Genomic DNA, 19,443 nt, shown 5'->3' with positions numbered 1-19,443 from the left:
TTTTTAAGCTGCTAGCTGTCCAGAGCCCGACCTTGGTGGGGAAAGAGCAGGATATAAATAGCATAATAAATAAATTCAAGATGTGATGGGAAGAGACGTCAAGTTGCATCCAACTTATGGTGACCCCACAGGATTTTCAAAGCAAGACATTTCACTGGTGGTTTGAAGGAGGATTTATACCCCACTTTTCTCTCCTGTAAGGAGACTCAAGGAGGCTTACAAATCAAAGCAAGGACGATCAATGCAAGTTCTCGGGTGCCATCACCAGCCACTCTTAGTCGCTTCTGTAACTGCAGCCCTCAATTATTACAAAAAGGAGAAAATATTTCTGATAGCAATACTGTGTGCTCGGCTTTTTTCTTTCCTTCTTTTAAACTAGCCACCTCTTACCTTCAGCTCTTTCTCCAGCCTGTCAACTTCGGCTCCTAGCGTGTCAATAATATTTTCCCCATGTTTAAGCATGAAAGCCTCCAACTCCTCAAGGGTCTTCACCTGCTGGATTTCCTGCCACGAAAGTAAGGGTCAGAGGATCAGAGTGAGATGCCGACCACGGACAAGTCAATCTCCAATTTTTTTGTGAAATGCAGAGAGATCTTCACTCAATGGGGAATGACTTGGCCAGGAGAACAGCGAAGGCCCTTTCCGCACATGCAGAATAATGCACTTTCAATCCACTTTCAATGCACTTTGCAGCTGTGCAGAATGGCAAAATCCACTTGCAAACCATTGTGAAAGCAGGTTGAATGTGCATTATTCTGCATGTGCGGAAGGGACCCAAGACAGGGTGTTTCACTTTGTTCACTAGCTAAACCCACTTATCACAACTATCTCCAGATAAGCTAACAGACAGAAAATAATTGGGACAACCAGTTTGATATCCGTCACGGACAGGACACATGCCAGAACGGTCACATGTACAAAGTGACTGTGTTCAGGGCTCTGCGCTCCAGGCATTCAGCACAACTACAGAAAAGCCACGGTATCTTCAGAATACAAACTTTCATTTTTACACAAAAACGAAGGCACGTTTCTAATCCTTATGGATGAGAAGAACAGTCTTCCAGTGACTGCTGTAATCTCCACAGTCAGAAGTGAAGCCCGTAGGCTTTCCAGCAAAAAGATAAAAGGGCAGGCATCTCTCACCATCTTTTGCTGGACTATGCGAAGACGACAAATTGTTGTTGTTTGTAAACTGGATATAGTGGAGATTAAACCAGGGAGCAGATAATTACAGCCCCTCGCCAGTGGACAAGACAGAAATGAGGAGGAATGTGAAACCCCTTCTCACAAGTTACAGTGAACGCCTGTACAATCCATGTACAGTGTACACCTGATTTTTTAATGTGCATGTTGAGTGACACCCATATTATGTTCAACACACAGACGGCTGAACATGAGATTCACATTTATCTGGGGACTGGTCCTCAGCTTCATTTGTGCAATGAACATATGTCGGCTCTTTCTTACAAACAGATGCACATGCGTAGGTGAAGGAGATACGTGTGTTCATGCCATGTCTCACCAGGATACATGAATAAGCAAATACATGCTATCTTGATAGACCACTGGCAGATAAAGAGCCCAGAGATGCCTTCTACATTACCATGGGAGACTATCCAGTGATGCTAACCTGTTCCATTTTAAACCAACTATCCTCATCAAAAAATTCAAGTGGTCAGGTCTTAGAAAATGGTGGAAGCCTGGGTCGGTGATTGCGAAGAGCACTGCTTTTTGTCATGAGGAACCGAGAGACATTTTCTCTCTCAGTTCTCTCTCAGTTCACACGATAAGCAGAATCAGATGGTAAACCCTGTCTTGAACAATATCTTTTGGATTATGTTCATACTGTTTAAATCAAGCAGAGACTCTTACTCATATGATCTTCTTTTGCCCTAAATATGCGAGCATCAGATATTTGTTACCACAAGCTACAGTAATAAAGCACTAATTTGCTCAGCCAATTCAGGAACTGCCCAAATTCTAAACAGTAAAAAAACAGAGATTCTGGAAAAGACTGCAAAATTTCTTCTGCAAGTGATTGCTACATGTACTTAAGAATAGCAGAGGAGAACTTGATCGTATTTTAATATCCATTTATTTTTATATTTATCTTTATTTTTATGCCTCACTAACGTTATACTTACTTACTATATCTTTTGGCTACAATGCACAGGGAGAGCCCTACATTTTAAAGTGTTCCCACCCGCAAGAACTCCTGTCATAGAATGACAGGACGAGGTCAGACTAAACTAAATTATTCTTCCCATCATGGTAGTTTTCTACATGCAGAAAATTGTGTTGGAAGGGGGTCGTCAAATATACCATCCCCCCCCCCGCCACACCCAGCCCCTCATCCAGCTTGAAGCTGGAGATTCCAAGAAATGCTTTTTTCCCCATGATTCCCTCAGAAAGTTGTGGGGCTAGTCTTTATTCTCCAGGACTTGGAATACGTACAAACATTTGAAAATATTGCATCAGTTCAGCCCAAACCAACAGGAGCGTCCTCGGCACCATCAATTCCCCACCCCCTTGCCCCCAATTTCTTAGAGTTCGTCACAGAACATGAACCTTACCCGTGAAAATGCCCCAAATCGAGTTATTTGGCTAAGAAAATGTCAGTGCCAACCCCCTCAAGGGGAATATAGCCCAAGAACAAGAAGAAAGATCACAGTATATGTGGAATACGGCCACGTATGTCACTCAGTTTTGTACAGCTACAGTCCACAAACATGAAAGGAAGTGCGAATATATGTGTAAACCAAAAGGGATCTAAAACTAGGACAGACTTGTTTTCAGTAGGCTTGAGCCAGGGGGAGAAAACCATACAGTTCAACAAAATCAACAATGCATCTTCAAAACATACTTGTAGTAGCTGCTCAATGTCTTGTTTCTCCAAGTAAGACCGAGTCACAACCCGTCCATCAAAGTCTACTTCTGCCTTGAATCTCACTTGGCTCATTCCCATATCTGTGGCTTTAACGTCATGAATTGCTCTGAGGGAAACATTGTGTGTTGCGGGACGAAGCGAGACAAACAAGCCATTAGGTGTTTCAGACTGGCACACAGGCGGCCGCCTGACAAAACCTGTTCATTTAACAATAACACTTACCCTACAAACTCAGAAGTAAACATTCACTTTTCCCTTCCCCGATATCTTTAACTGGTATAGTTCCCCTAATTAGCTGAATGAGTGTCCTCAAGAGATCATCAAAGTTTGCAATCCGGATCCTCTCACCTTACTGCAGGGTCACTTTCCAGTAACTCCGTCAACCTCTGCACCTGGTCAGGCATTATGGATCGCCCCAAAAGTGCTTCTGTGTTGGTATAGATGAGGAACGCTGATACGGCTCCCAGTAACGTCCCTACGCCCAGTGATCCCAAACTGTCATAATATGGGTTACCTGAAAGATGCACAGGAGAAGTAAAAAGGAATCCTTCAGTATACTTTGTGCCTGTCCTGAAAGAAAGATGTACCTGAAATATGTACAGTAGAAGATGTACAGTAGAAGTAAAAAGGGAATCCTTTAGTACACTTTGTGTGATATGCCAATAAAGGTTGGCTTGGCTTGAGTATACTTTGTGCATTTCCTCCACACAGAGATGACCACCTAAAAGTTACTCATCTTGTACTGTTATGATGCTGTGTTCTTGATTTGTATTTATTACTTAAAATATTTATACTCCACCTTTCCCATATGCTCAAGGCAGTTCATAGATAATGACGGCTCTTCCTTCCACCAGCTCTCAACTCTCTAAGTCTCCTAAAGCAATAATGGCAAACCTACGATACGTGTGACAAAGGTGACCAGCCATGACATCATGGGTGACACACCAGCATTCACCAGCCCCCGACAACAACTATTCTCCCTGTTTGATCTTGAGTCGTTTTTGAAATTATTTGATGTTTCTTTATATAATCCATAGCGCCACACATGACTGGACTGAACACGTAAGCATAGTTTCTCTTCCGTTGGGTGGGGGTGGGGTGTGACATGCCAGCTGAATCAAATTAGACATCTTCTGAATTTTTGACACACCAAGCCCAAAAGGTTTTCCCTCACTGTCCTACAGCATGTTCAACCCTCCCTGGACTGCGTTTTGTTTCTTTGGATGGAGAGGGTAGCTTTCCCTTCTGGTTAATTTTTAAGAAGAGAAGAAGAAGAGTTTGGATTTATATCCCCCCTTTCTCTCCTGCAGGAGACTCAAAGGGGCTTACAATCTCCTTGCCCTTCCCCCCTCACAACAAACACCCTGTGAGGTGGGTGGGGCTGAGAGAGCTCCGAGAAGTTGTGACTAGCCCAAAGTCACCCAGCTGGCATGTGTGGGAGTGTACAGGCTAATCTGAATTCCCCAGATAAGCCTCCACAGCTCAGGCAGAGCTGGGAATCAAACCTGGTTCCTCCAGATTAGATACACGAGCTCTTAACCTCCTACGCCACTGCTGCTCCTAAGGTCAATTTCTTTTGCATAGCTGAATAGTCTTCAATATATGTAGACATCTCTCTCTTTTTATGGGGACAACTTGACATCAGGATCAACCACATCGACGTCCACCTTTTATAGATGCTCACCTGTTAAGGACGTCAGGCCCATGCAGGTAGCAGCTAACGTCACACCCAGAACCGCTGCAGTATCTTCCAGCAACACGACGTTTGTACTGGGGTCACGTGCCTGAATAACTAAATAATGAAGAGCTGATTATCCTGTTGAATGATTTCGTTGCACTGAAGTAACCAAGTATTTCTCCGGTCATATAAAAGCCAGTACATTTAGCAGAAACAAGATTCTGTTAGAGTCATTGCTACCCAATGGAAAAGATCCAGGTGTATTGGGGCGGGGGGAGGGGGGGTGTCACCAAACCCACCCTTCAATCCTCCCTGTCATTTCAGGCTGCCACTGGGGGGCGTACATGTAAAAAAGTAACACTTCCATACATGTAAAAAAGTAACACTTCCTTTCGAACAAGATGCAGCCCAATAGGTACTTCTATACATTGTTGTGTTTTAAGAAGTACAATGGATGCTTCTTCAGGTCACTGGAGTTACGGGGTATTTACAACGAAGAGTAACTGTTACAAACAAGCTGGGGACTGTGGCAAATTGGGCAGGGGTGAACAAATGGTAATTTTCCTTCCTTCATCAAAATCAATTCCCTTCCACAAAACAACAACACTTTTAGTTCAAGTGAATGGTCTAGATTGGCTTGCCCAATATCTCCACCCCCTTCCCGTTTTCTTCTCTCCTCTTTAACCAATGCACAGCTCTCCAAATCCCATGATCCCCAGAGTTCAGTGAGCACGTTCAGTCTTCATCAGGTAGCAGGGGGCAGATTTTTCAAATGACAGAGTAACATTTTCTCCAAAAATCTGGGGAGCGCCCCGGGAACACAAAAACCCCTGTCTCTGAGTGGTTCTTTTCTCTACCTTTCTGACTGGCACCTGACCACAAATTGCTACTCATGGGGCTGAGACAGGGAAGCACAAGGAAACCGAGATCCTTCTTCCTTCCAAAGAATTACATTGCACCCATTCAAAAGGAGACAAAGAAAGCATAGGAAAATGCATGACTCATCCAATGCTAAGATACATACCGTACTGATAGAAGGACAACCCTTTGGCCCGGGCGCTTCTTCTAATTTCGTTGATTGCCACTAGAAGAGTAGCTTTTAAAAAATATAAAAATATGTAAGAAAAAGAAAAGTAGCTAAGAAAAACAAAACAGGCAAAATTAATTCTGGTACCTTTCTGGTCTCAAAGCTTATTGTGAGCATCAAGGGATCGCTTAGAAATTATAATGAAGCTCAAGATCAAATACCAGCCCCCCAACCCCCTGCCAACTTGTTCAAGGCAGTTTCCTTTAAGTTTTAACAGGATCACGCCAGTCTAGATGGGTTATAGATCCCAGCTTCAGTTCAAACAAGAGTCAGCCACCTAGATCTAAAAGCAACTTTGGCTAGCACAAAGAATGGAGCGCTGGTTGCTCTATCCATCTGGTAGGCCCTTCCTGAGGACTGGACCCACCACCACTGGGAAAATCTGTGGCTTAGCTGTTGCCATTCAGACGGGGGTGGGATCCAAAAATTTTAGTAACAGGTTCCCATGGTGGTGGGATTCAAACTGTGGCGTAGCGCCAATGGGGCTGGGCGGGGCACGACAGGGGTGTGGCCGGGCATTCCGGGGTCGGGGCATTCCTGGGCGGGGCTGTGGCAAGGACGCAGCCGCTGCACCGGTCCTTGGGCGGGAAACGAATGCACGAAGGCGCAGGCTGCCACGCACGCCGATGCACCTCCTGCTAGACTGCTTCAAGTTCTGCGCGCTACTGCTGAGAGGAGGGCGTAACCAAGGCAAAAGTTACGGGGCAAAATCACCAATTAGTAACCCCCTCTCGGCACACACAAATAATTAGTAACCTACTCTCGGGAACCTGTGAGAACCTGCTGGATCCCACCTCTGCATTCAGACAACCCTAAGAGAAGGCACCACAAGCAGAAGGTTATGTGACGAACAAATCTGGTGCACAGAAGGACACTGGGAGATGCTGTTTAAGATGTATGAGGGTCCAAAGCTGCGAAGGGCCTTAAAGGTAAGAAAAAGCACTTTGAATTGGTCCCTGGAGCAAATAAGTGACATAGCACAGGATTGGTGGGTTCCATGCAGCCAAAAAAACCCCTTTTAATGATTATTACAGTATCTGACATCAACGTATCAGGGAGATAACGGTTCTGTCGAAATATAATCCAGCAGGAGCAGCCTTGGAGTAACTAACACTGCAGAGCTTAAAAGCTGAACGTGTTTCAACCGGATGAGCAAGTGGCAAGGAGACCTCTGCAGCCCCAGTTAAATGGCTCTGGTCTTTCCAAAGGGAAGAGAGGGATGCAAGGATAACAAACAAACAGCAGCAAAGCCATGATAGTTAGCATACCTCCTTCAGATACCAATGACCCCGCTAATATACAATAAGCCTAAAAAACCGGGGAAAGAGAATTCAGTTATATGTAGATACAAATATACAGTCTTGTACATTACACAGATCTTAAAAATTACCTCCCATTAGCTAGACCAGGGGTCTGCAAACTACAGCTCTCCAGATGTTCATGGACTACAATTCCCCCCAGCCTCTGCCAAGTGGCCATGCTGGCAGGGGCTGATGGGAATTGTAGTCCATGAACATCTGGAGAGCAGCAGTTTGCAGACTCCTGAGTTAGACCAAATTGTTCCCTTCCATCAACTAAAGGGGGGTGAGCTTGCTCTTTCTCACTTAGCAGTAGAGGACCATGGGATATAAACCCTACAGTTGATTCCCCAAAAAAGGAGATTACACGGAGATTTGCTGACACTGAGCAAGAACCCAGCTTGTTTGCAGAACTCAGGCCCACTCCGTACATGCAGAACAATGCACTTTCAATCCACTTTCAATGCACTTTGCAGCTGGATTTTACTGTGCGAAATAGCAAAATCCACTTGCAAGCAACTGTGAAAGTGGATGGAAAGTGCATTATTCTGCATGTGTGGAAGGGGCCTCACACAGCTCCCCTTATTCCTCCTGCTTCTTCTTCCATGCAGAGGTTGTCTGAAAGTACCAAAGTGATGAGATGCCCAACAAAACTGAACTCCTCCACCAAGTTATTTAGAATTTCCCAGGGATGTGGGGGCGGGGAGGGGGACCTCACAGTAAACTGAAGCCTGATCGAACTCGGAGGTAATAGATCAAACCCTCCTATGAGAGTGGGAGGATTGAGAGGAGCACTGGAATGAACATCTGACATATTGTATTCATGAGTACTTCAATAGTTTCTCATGATGTCTGAACACAGCCACTACCTCTGACTGTATTAAGGGACAACAGTCAAAACTACTGTGCTAAGGAGGGACAGCCAACTTCTGCATTTATCAAACAGTCGTCCTGGAGCCCTGCTTACACATAGCATATATTCAGTCATACAGTGAAGATTCTTGGGTTGGCATTAGAAGGGTTTCAGCAGGCACCACGGTGCCCACAGGCCACACATACACAGAATAAATGCCACGGAAGGTCCTTCCCAGGTGGCTCATCTACTCCCTGAATTTTGCACCTGAGACATGAACAATCATAATTAAATCATTATTAAAACAAGTACTGCAGGCTGGATTACACAGATCTGCTGTACTGACAGTGCTTTCCTCCAAAACATGGAGCTCCCCACGGACACAACGGGCTCTTCCATCAGCCAAAGGGGTCTTGCTCCAAAATAAAGTGCCCCCATTAGCAGGACAGAGCTGCAGGTCCCAACCGCACCCCGCTCATTGCACGACAGCTCAACTTACCCAGAGAAGTGATTCTATGGGCTGAGGATGCAACAAGCCCATCACCCCGTGGTACCACGAAAGTCCTGCGCCCATCATGAAAATGCCAACGCCGCTGATCAGGGACGCAATGTAGCGCATGTTCGTGAAGCCATATCTGAATGGAGAAGGCCAGGGAAAGGGGGAAAGCGCTTCAGTAGACCTGCAAAGATTTGGTGAAACAGAAGCAGGGGAAACTCCCTCCCTCCCTCCCCAGGTAACTGGGCGCTAAAAACGCAGTCAACCGATCTTGAGAAAGGGGGACTTCACACAAGGAGCTGCAGCATCTCAGATCCTTTCTAATCTTGCTCTGTGCTCAACCTCGTTTGTATCTCCTCTGCCTCCAACGCGCACCAGAGCTCCAGATGAGTTCTATAAAGTTCCTGAATATATCTCACCAGCAGCAAAACATTAAGACCCAAACAACCCAATGATGTCCTTCTAATGCAATGCCTTTAAAAGCAGGCTGTTTATCAAATGCCACCTCTGAGTACTTGCAGAACGCCCCAGAGAGCCGCAGTTGGTGTCCAGTTAACCCTTGCAAGTCTTTCTGAGTTGAATGAAAAGGCCCAAACTAGAGGGTTTGTTCTCAAATCTTGCAAGAGTAACAGAGGTGGGTTGTGGCATATAAAATCAGAAGCTTTCAGGAGCTAGGGAGGTAGAGGCCAAGGCTGTGAGCATTTTGACAAAGGCAGTGTTAGCCTCAGAAGCTGGCATTAAATGGAAGAGGAGAAGTCCTTACGGGTGACTTGGATCTGGCGTCTTCACAGACTGACTCACTCCAAGCGCTAGCAAAGCCTGTATGGGAAGAGAGAAAAGATCAGAATCAAGTGGACTGTGAAATGACCCAGCCACAGTGATCCATGTAATGGTCACTTCTAGACTTGACTACTGTAACTCGCACTACGCAGGGCTACCCTTGAGACTGCTCTGGAAACTGAAACTAGTCCAGAATGTGGCGGTGCAGATTCTAATGGGGACGGCACACACAGAAACAATCAACCCTACAAACGGGTTAAGTGCAATTGGTGGGAATTGTAATCCATGAACATCTGGAGAGCCGCAGGTCGCAGACCCCTGCCACAGATGATGCAATTCCATGAAGTCACCCCAAACTCAATCTGATTTCAAATGGGCTTAGTCTGAACAGAGCAAACCCATTGTGTGTGGTGCCACAAACTGTGTAACACACAAAGGCCGAACTTGAAAGAGGAGGTACTCACCTGATTACAGGTGTCTGCCAGAGAGTGAATGGCTTCAGAGAACATGCTGGCGGAACCCGTGTAAACCCAAGCAAGAAGCTTGAAAAAAAAATTCAAGCCATTTCTGAAAGTGAAGAAAACGAAGGCGTGAGCGAGCAATGCAAAATGCAGCAAACGCTAACTTCTCCAAGGATTAAAACAAGAGACAGAAACACAGACGATGTTACATCGGCGCTGAGCCAACCGTTAAGCTACAGCTGCGACACAGAAGCCGGGTCAAGAGCTCCCAATAGCCTTCCAGCGCAAATCTCCTCCATGGCTGGCTACCTGTTTGCTATCATATCCCACCTAGGGCTAAGCATAGGAGATGTTAACTGGATTCCCCCCTTACATGGGTATGCAAGTCCACTTTGAGTCCCAGGTTTCAAACTCTGAATAAGAGGAGAAACCTGATTAGCTCCAATGAAGACATTAATGCTACCCAATGGTCAACACAATCCATGGAAAGAAGTTGGGGCGGGGAAGGGATTCCTAATCTCCTAAACATTACACTGGTCTCGGGCCACGGTATCTACGTGTGCAACCATAAAACAGAAACTGAGTGGAGATCATGAATTGCATCTGAATAGGAAACTAATAAATATACCAGAAGTTATCATCTTAAATAATAAAACTGAAAACAAAAGGACAGAGAGCTACTATAATCCTAGTGCTTCAATAAGTTAGAGAAAACAAAGGGAATTTTTGATGGGGTTTCTTGGGCCTTACGTGCATTCTCAAATGACTCAAGCCAGAGCCGCTGATATTCAGGATTGCTCAAAAGTCAGTTCATTTTGACACCACCAATATGGCACCACCAGCATGCTTCCTAGTACCCATATGCTCCTTCCTCAAAGTGAAGAGGTAATCTTGGCTTTTCCCCATTTAATGGCGTAGCAGGTGGTTCAGAGAATACCTTTAGGGGGCACCATTTGGAACCTGCCACCTCCAGCATACACAGATATCTGGTCATCAACTTCCTAATGTTTTGTGGAAATGCCCAATGTTTGTGATTGGACCCAGCCCCCATGACTGCTATATTGTGACAAGCTCCCCCTCACTCAAGGCAGCCATTCCATTTTGTCATTGGCTCCACCTCAGTCATAGCAGCCATTTTGTGACTGGCCCTACCTCACACATGGCAGCCATTTTTTCACTGGCTCCACCTCAGTCATGGCAGCCATTTTGTGACTGGCCCTACCTCAAACATTGCAGCCATTTTCATTTTTTCATTGGCTCCACCTCAGTCGTGGCAGCCATTTTGTGACTGGCCCTACCTCACACATTGCAGCCATTTTTTCATTGGCTCCACCTCAGTCGTGGCAGCCATTTTGTGACTGGCCCCACCTCACAAATTGCAGCCATTTTTCATTGGCTTCACCTCAGTCATGGCAGCCATTTTGTGACTGGCCCTACCTCGCATATGGCAGCCCCTCTGTTATGGTACATACAGCCTGTTCTCAACATTCTAAAAAGGGTTCAACGGTTCAGTAAGATTGGGGACTTCTGTTCTCTGTGGCTGAAGGATTGGGCCTAGGTCTCTAACTTCAGGCTCCACTTCCATTGAAATGTTCACATTGCCTTTTTAAAACTCAGTTTTCCAGAACATAACTGCAAAATCCACCTCTGCAGAATCAAAGTACATAAACTTCAGTCTGTATGCGTACAGCACAAAGCGGATGGGTTTAGAAAATGTACATATTTAAGAAGGAAAAAAACTTACATGCAAATAGCAACCATCACCACTTTCCCGGGTCCCCTGAGAAATACAGCTGAGGCATTGGAGCGTGGCTGAATAAAAGAAAAACCCCAAATCACATATTTAATAATACTACATTCCTGCATAGATTGGCTTCAACAGCATAATATTAAGTAATCGCAATTCAAAGTACTATAGTTATACCTAGCAATTATGGATCTTGTCCTGATAAAGGAACCAAAAGCAACATTTGCTTAAGTGATATAAGTCTGAAGGTTACATCTAAAGACTGGAGGTCAGATTCAGCCAGCCAGGGATACCAAGACTGCAAGCAGACATGGCTCATACAATTTGAAATGGGAGAAGGGGGGGGGGGGGCTGGCGGCTGGAAATCTCAAAATAAATAGTTGTCAGGTCACTGAATTCCACACTGAAAACTAAAATGTTGCTGCTTTATCTCAAGAGCAAGATCAGCCACATCTGCTCTCCTCAGAAGTCTTGCAAGAAGAGCTATGCTTACCCCAAAAACTCTTCTGTTCTTTAATGCAGTCACTTTTTTTCATTTTTGTATCTGTTTGTCTAAAGCTCATCTTTTACCTGTTATGAAGCTAAAGAGATCCTCTGATCTATAAAAATTGCCAGCTAGCTAAGGACAGATTGCAATTTGATGAACATTCAGCTGAAAAGAAGCATCAGTGAACAAAAGGAGACTTACTTCCAAGCAGGTACCCAGGGGTTAGGCTGAAAAGAAAGGGTGTGGTTCACCTTTCTAATGATCAACTCAAATGAATAGGTAAAGTGCAATCACAGAGCAATCAAGTAACCAAAGGCACTAAACCCCGGCTGTGCAATAAGCACAATTTATACACAAATATGAATAAATTGTCAACACGTGTTAACATTCAAGAGAAACAAAAAGCAGCAAAGAAGAAGAAGAGTTTGGATTTATATCCCCCCCTTTCTCTCCTGTAGGAGACTCAAAGGGGCTTTCAATCTCCTTTCCCTTTCCCCCTCACAACAAACACCCTGTGAGGTAGGTGGGGCTGAGAGAGCTCCGAGAAGCTGTGACTAGCCCAAGGTCAACCAGCACAGGCTAATCTGAATTCCCCAGATAAACCTCCACAGCTGAAGCGGCAGAGTGGGGAATCAAACCCAGTTCCTCCAGATTAGAATGGACCTGCTCTTAACCACTGCGCCACTGCTGCTCCAGCAACAGGCAAAAACCCTTTCCAATATCCAAACAGAGAGTCTCAAAGTCAGAAGGAGGATATAACAGTCCAAAGTGCAGAGCATTAGAAAAATTGAATTCAGAACAAGTTCCCAGGTATATACTCATTTTTGTGGAGTCACAGTCCACTTCTTCAGCAATACCCTTCTTATTTCTGGAACAACTGCATGCATTTGGTACTGAATCTGCCTTGGGGCACTCCACACCAGCTGGGCTAAACCACACATCTCTGTTTGGATACTGAGGAGGGTTGAGGCTTGTTGCCGGCTTTGCCGCTTTTTATTTCACCTGAATGTCAGCATGTATTGACAATTTATTCATATTTGTTTATAAATTGTGACTATTGCAAAGCCAGGGTTTAGTGCCATCATTCAAATGGCCAGAAATATTTCTTTGGTCTAGCCAGAGGAATTATCTGATATTATGAATATGCCAGTTAATTGAACTTGAGGGCTCAGAATGAGGACAGATCACACAAGGCATAAACTATTAACCATCAGTTTGAGTTTAAGGGGAAGAGTCGCAAGTTACAACTGATATCAGTACGAGCTTTCCTATCCGCCCCCCAAATCCCATCATGTGCACAGCCTTGTTAGTGTACTGTCGAAGGCTTTCATGGGCAGAATCCCTGGGGTGTTGTGGGGTCTCCGGGCTGTATGGCCGTGTTCCAGTAGCATTTCCTCCGGACGTTTCACCTGCATCTGTGGCTGGCATCAGAAGGAGACACCCCACCACGCCCCAGCCTTGCTAATGCCTAGAAATGTGTCGCTAGGAGCAAGACCTCATGATACAGGTGAAAATAAAAACATTCTCTCACCTTTGTCTCGCCTAGGAAGTCTTTGTATTCCTTCAACAACTTTTGGTTTTTAAACAAATCTGCAACGATAAGTTTATTAAAGGTATTGAGCAGGAAAGAGAAGAAAAACTGAAATTCAGCAACAAAAGCATGCCACGTTGTCCTGGAGAAGACATCGAGACTTCAGCAAACCAGAAATCTTTCAGTCAGATGCTACTGTGGGGGCTGTTTAACACCAAACTCCTTGATAGCCAGTCCAACATAGCCTAGCCTACCTAAAAGGGTTGTTGTGAGAATAAAATGGAAGAGGGGACAGAACCATTTGTATTGCCCTGCATTGCCCTGCATTTCTACTCTTCCCTTATTGCATGGAGCTCAGGACAGTGTTTGTGGTTCTTCATCTTTGTATTGTTTGTGGTTCTTCCTCACCCTTTATTGCCCTGTATTGTCACTCCTTGAGGAAGTGATTATCTATCTATCTATCTATCTATCTATCTATCTATCTATCTATCTATCTATCTATCTATCTATCTATCTATCTATCTATCTATCTATCTATCTATCTATCTATCTATCTATCTATCTATCTTTATAATCCCATATTACATGATATACTTGGTACATGTTCATCCTATCACTCCCTCAAGGAGCACGCGTGTGCGCGTGTGTGTGTATAAAAAAACCTACAAGCATGGGGCTGGGATTGGCCACAAGTCCTCAACAAGACTGCACTTTGACAGAACGTATGTAGCTCTCTACCAATTAATGAGATGGTTTGAAGCAGCTCTTAACACAAGCAATAAGGCTGAAGAAAAACACACAGTTCACCACAGCCACTGAGAACATAAACATGTCAATGCCACCCTCTTTAGCATCATAAAGAGGCAGCGTTTCATGGTGGTTGTAGTATTGTACCAGGACAGGGGAATCCCAGATTCAAATTCCCACTCAGCTATGAAATGCACCAAGTGATCATGAGATAATCTTTCTCTCAGCCTCACCTACCTCACAGGGTTACTGTAAGACCAAAATGGGACGAGGAAGAACCACAAACACTGTCCTGAGCTCCATGCAAGAAGGGAAATGTAATAGATACACTTGGACACAGGTGGCAACAGGCCAGGAGAAGTTTCAACCCCAATGTGAAAATCACAGAATGCATTGCAATAGGGGTTTTTTCAAAGTGACTGGAACAGGCATCGGAATGAATTCAGCATTCTCTGAAGCACTCCACATTTGTGCACGTGTGTAAAGTGCCATTGAGTTACAGCTGACTTATGGCAACTCCATAGGGTTTTCAAGGCAAGAGACATTGGGGGGCATTTTGCCACCACCTGTCTCTGCATGGGCTGACAGAGTTTTGAGTGACTGGCCCAAGGTCACCCAGGCAGGCTTCATGTGGAGGAGGGAGGAATCAAACTCTGTTCTCCAGATTAGAGTCTGTCTCTCTGAACCACTGACCCACACCGGCTCCATTCTGCACTTACTTTCTCTGTATTCTATTTCCGCTTCTTTACGCCTTTTCCTCTCTCGAGCAAGAGCCTCCAGGCTTCCCCAGACTTCTAGTGACCTGTACCAAGAAGAAGAAAAAGATCGGAGACAAAAAAAAACACCACCTTCCCTCAGGGGATTCTTTTCCAGTCACTACAGTTTGGCTTCTGAGTCATTTGACTAAGGAAAGAGAACTGTACCCAACCCACACATGGGATTTTCGATCTAAATGGAAACAGGATGATACCACATTCGTTATACTGATTTGTATTATGCTGTGACCTGCCCAGAGCCCTTCAGAGATTGGGCGGGAAATGAATGAATGAATGAATGAATGAATGAATGAATCCAAGAGCCCAAAAGAGGGGTGCTAATTGATATGTGGCGCCGTCCCGAAGCCCACTTTCATTCAGTAACACGGATCAAGGTCACATCACAAATGTGGATGCCCAAAAGCACAATGAATGGCAAAGAAACCACCACCAACCCCAAATGGCAGAAAGATTCTACCCAGGAAGGAATGAGGAACTAAAATTATACTATGAACACATGGAACTGCTGCCTTCTGAGTCAGGCCACGGTTCTATCGAGGTCCCTATTGTCTACTCAGACTGGAAGCAGCTTTCCGTGGCGTACGGCAGAGGTCTTTCAGATCACCTGCTAACCAATCCTTTTAACCAGACATGCGCCGGATTGAACCTGGGACTTTCTGCATGCGAAGCAGAGGGGCCACCTCCGACCCTCGGCCCTCCTGCCCCTTTTGTGCCGCCAAAATCAAATGGCGATATCCTTACTTGGCCTCCACGTCCGATCTCAAAAACACAGTGAAAGCCTCGGTGTCATCATGAGGGCTCCGCCGCCGGATTTTTTCTTGGAGCTGGATCGAGAGTTAAGCTGTAGAAGTTGATGACAATAGTAAGACAAATAAACAGTAATCTCACTCACCCCGCATCGTAGGCATTTGAAATTGCGCAGCATGCTGGACCATTTCACCCAGAGTGGAAGGCTTGTTCTCGGCTCAAGGAACATGAAGTGCTGGAAGCACCAGTCAGCAGTGGGGGAAGCAGGCGGCTGAGGCTATAAATCTGGGCATTACTGCAGATTAGAGTCCACCTGATCTTAACCACTACGCTACAGTGGCCTAAGGATGACTTAACTGATGGCTAGCATCCCACAAGCAATTACATCCAACCCCTGGTAGACCTATTAGAAGCATCTGCAAATGCAGGGGGAGGGGGAGGAGGGGGAGTTTGGATTTATACCCCACCTTTCTCTTCTGTAAGGAGACTCAAGGTGGCTTACAAGCTCCTTTCTTCTCCCCACAACAGACACCTTGGAGATAGGTGGGACTGAAAGAGCTCCGAAGAACTGTGACTATCCCAGGGTCACCCAGCAGGAATCTAGGAGTGCGGAAACACATCTGGTTCACCAGATAAGCCTCTGCCACTCAGGTGGAATTGGGGAATCAAACCTGGTTCGCCAGATCAGACTCCACCTGCTCTTAACCACTACATCATACTGGATCCACTCCTTTCTGTTCTCACTCTCCCTTCTGGATATTCAAAGCAGGCAATGAATGTAGACGTTTGTATTAATGCTACGCCTTAACACGTGCGCTCCATTAACCATGAAGCTCACCCTCCAAGATCCATTTGGAGAAGCTGACCGGGTGCAGCCTGGGACAGTAGCGTGGCACAAGAGCAAGCCAATGCCCAAGGGCTCATTGTGGGACTGCAAGTCAAAGCTGCAGACGGCTGCTCTGCTCAGGCAATAATGGCTGGACCAAGACCCATCATTGAAGCCACTGGCCAAGTCTGAGTCGAGAGGCTTCCACAACACTGGCAGAGTGATGGAAACTTGGCTCTGCTTGATACTGGCTGCATCAACCCTCCATCCACACAACAGCCCTCTGAAATTAGCGAAATCAGTTACTTCTGCTACCCACCCTCTGCTAGCCAGCTTTTAGAAATAAGCATGCTTTTCAGCAAGCCATTCCAGTGCTGCCGCTCACCTGGACTTCAGACAGAACTCATTGATTGCTCTGACGCCAGTGATGAAATTATTCTTCATGTACTTTGGTCCATATTCTCTCTTTTTAAGAACTGCTTTCACTTTAAAAAGGGGGAGAGAATAACAGATTCAGGTCCAGAAATTCCCGACGGCTCTCGCAAGAAGGGAGGAGAAGCCGCTCTAACTCTTAATTCTCACATGTATGAAAATAAAGACATACAGTGGAACCTCGGTTTTCATTGCCTTCAGTTTTCATCGGTTTCGATTTTCATCGATATTTTCAGTGAAAAAGTTGTCTCAGTTTTCATCAATTTGCCTCCGTTTTCATTGATTTGCAGAAAGGTGCAGGGGTTTGTGGAGAAAATCACCCGGACAAAGCTGTTGCAGGCCGTGTCTGCAACTTGTTTAATGACCATGTCTTGCCCCATTTCAGACAAATCTTAAAGAGGCATCAGAAACAGACCTTTTTGGACAGCTTTCTGGTGTGACATTGGTCCACTGGCTCTGAAGCTGGTCCTAGTGTTATTGTTTGTTACTGTTTTCAGCATTAAACACTGTGTTTATTCACCAAAAATGTGTTTTTGGTATGTTTTTTGGAGTGCCTAGAACGGATTAATTGGATTTACACTGATTCCTGTGGAAAAGTTTGACTCAGTTTTCATCAGTTTCAGTTTTCATCGATTCTTTTCAGACGGATTGCCAACGAAAACTGAGGTTCCACTGTATTCTCTTTTCCCAGAAAATCACATGAACATTAGATGTGGCACAATATTGGCAGAAATACCGTACCGGACACGAATAAGAGATTAATGCAATGAACTAAACACCAAATGCAAATAATCAGCAGCTCATGATATGCCCAGTACCCTTTCAGGAAGCTATTCATTTCTACACTTACCCTTTTAAAATTATTTGTTATCTTTCATAAGTTTCTGATTCTGCATTTTACAGAAAGCCGCCAATTATCTGGGACTTTCTCTCCACGTTTGTATCTAATCCAGCTGTATAAATTTTGCTATCTGAACAAAGGACCAGAACTTTGAAATCAAATACAGCAATGATGATTTATGGCATTTCACATGGCCAAAAAAGAATCAAATTGATACCAGCTACATTGTTTTAATTTTTTGATGAAGAGTTCTGCTGAACTTGAAAATTTGCACAAAGTTCTGTGTCATTCTGGTCGACCAATGAACATATCACATGAATTGTGCTGCGTCTGCATGGCTGTAACCATCTATAAATTTTAAAATAATCTGAGAAGATGTATTATTGAAGGCTTTCACAGTGGGAATCAAATGGCCGTTGTGGGTTTTTGGAGCTGTGTGGCTGTAGTCTGCTGGTTTTAGCTCCTAATGTGGGTGTAATGCTAGGAACTAAAACCACCAGATCACGGCTACACAGCCTGGAAAACTCCTAACTCCTCATCTGAGAAAAGCCCTTTTTAGTTCTCTACAATGGGTTAATGATGTAAAGCTATGTATTGTCGAAGGCTTTCATGGCCGGAATCACTGGGGTGTTGTGTCCTCTGAAGATGCCAGCCACAGATGCAGGCGAAACGTCAGGAGAAAATGCTACTAGAATACGGCCATACAGCCTGGAATATGGCCATACACAACACCCCAGATATAAAGGTATTTTGTACATACACCTGAAATCTAGGATGACAGCTTCAGCCGTTGTGCTCATGTGCCAGCCTTTTTCAACCCTCCCTTCATCCTTTCCCTTTTTCTCTCCCTCCAGTGTCACTGAAGATTGGAAGAGTTTGGGTGCAAGCAAAAATGGATAATGGTCATGTGGATGTAGGGATGTTTCAGGCACACCGCAAAAATCCTTTGGATTTCAGGTTCCTTCTTCCACCCATAATGTATGAAGTAATACCACTCAAGTCCCCCTAACCATACAAACATTAGCCACTGTAGCTGACTGGGAAAATTCAGCACATACCCGATTTGCTGAATATTCCTAGAAATTACAGGGAGAGGGGGAGAAGACACACAGTTCTTGTTTTCAACAAATGCCGGATGTCTGCCACAATGGTTCGAATCCCACCTAGATTTTCTGTGGGCAGGGGTTAATTTTCCCCAATTCCCCTCTCCTGTGGAAACCCGAAATGCCCCCTGAAATGGCAGTCCCATGGGACAGGCGGATCCCCAGGAGTAGCTTGGAGAATGAAGTCTCCTGCAGGACAAGGGAACTGGTGAAAATCCCCACCCCATCCCTGCATCTGGACATTGTACGTGGACTCCAAGGCACCATCTAATTCCAGCTGATCTTCTGAAGAAAATCTGCCAACCTCTTCACATGAAGCCCATCATAAAATCAAGAAAACGCTGATTACCTTTTACTTGGATTGGCATTTGTAACAAAGGTGATGGTTGACTGCCAGCATCCCGGGCTGTAGAACAAAAAACTTATAAGTAGAGGGTAGGGGAGAGACTTGTTTGCTTCCTTATAACAGTAAAGCAGAAAGCCCTTTGGGACACTTTACAACCAGCAAATTAAAAGCTCAGTATATCTGGCTGATACTGGTCAATCATCATTTTGCCAGATAATTAGAGATACTAACACTCAAAACTTGGGTTTTCCAGAAAAATCAGTAATGGAAATGTTTCTGGCAAGTTTTCTCCTGCCCTACACAGAGTGCTATCAGACTTA

The 19,443-nt window shown here is 44.9% G+C and overlaps 1 protein-coding gene across 1 annotated transcript in view; it reads right to left on the bottom strand.

Annotated features, from left to right (window-relative positions):
* SLC30A9 (solute carrier family 30 member 9) overlaps positions 1–19,443 on the bottom strand; it is a 37,372-nt gene that overhangs the window by 4,457 nt on the left and 13,472 nt on the right. Inside the window, 16 exon segments of the mRNA XM_048508722.1 lie at positions 391–504; positions 2,864–2,993; positions 3,236–3,401; positions 4,572–4,679; positions 5,590–5,661; positions 6,921–6,960; positions 8,303–8,438; positions 9,063–9,118; positions 9,544–9,646; positions 11,285–11,352; positions 13,306–13,364; positions 14,772–14,854; positions 15,570–15,664; positions 16,414–16,663; positions 16,787–16,886; positions 19,127–19,183. Coding sequence (XP_048364679.1) covers positions 391–504; positions 2,864–2,993; positions 3,236–3,401; positions 4,572–4,679; positions 5,590–5,661; positions 6,921–6,960; positions 8,303–8,438; positions 9,063–9,118; positions 9,544–9,646; positions 11,285–11,352; positions 13,306–13,364; positions 14,772–14,854; positions 15,570–15,664; positions 16,414–16,663; positions 16,787–16,886; positions 19,127–19,183 — 1,637 coding nt within the window.

Source organism: Sphaerodactylus townsendi, linkage group LG10, assembly GCF_021028975.2.
Source record: "Sphaerodactylus townsendi isolate TG3544 linkage group LG10, MPM_Stown_v2.3, whole genome shotgun sequence".
Taxonomy (NCBI): Eukaryota; Metazoa; Chordata; class Lepidosauria; order Squamata; family Sphaerodactylidae; genus Sphaerodactylus; species Sphaerodactylus townsendi.
This window is presented reverse-complemented; position numbering and strand designations above follow the sequence as displayed.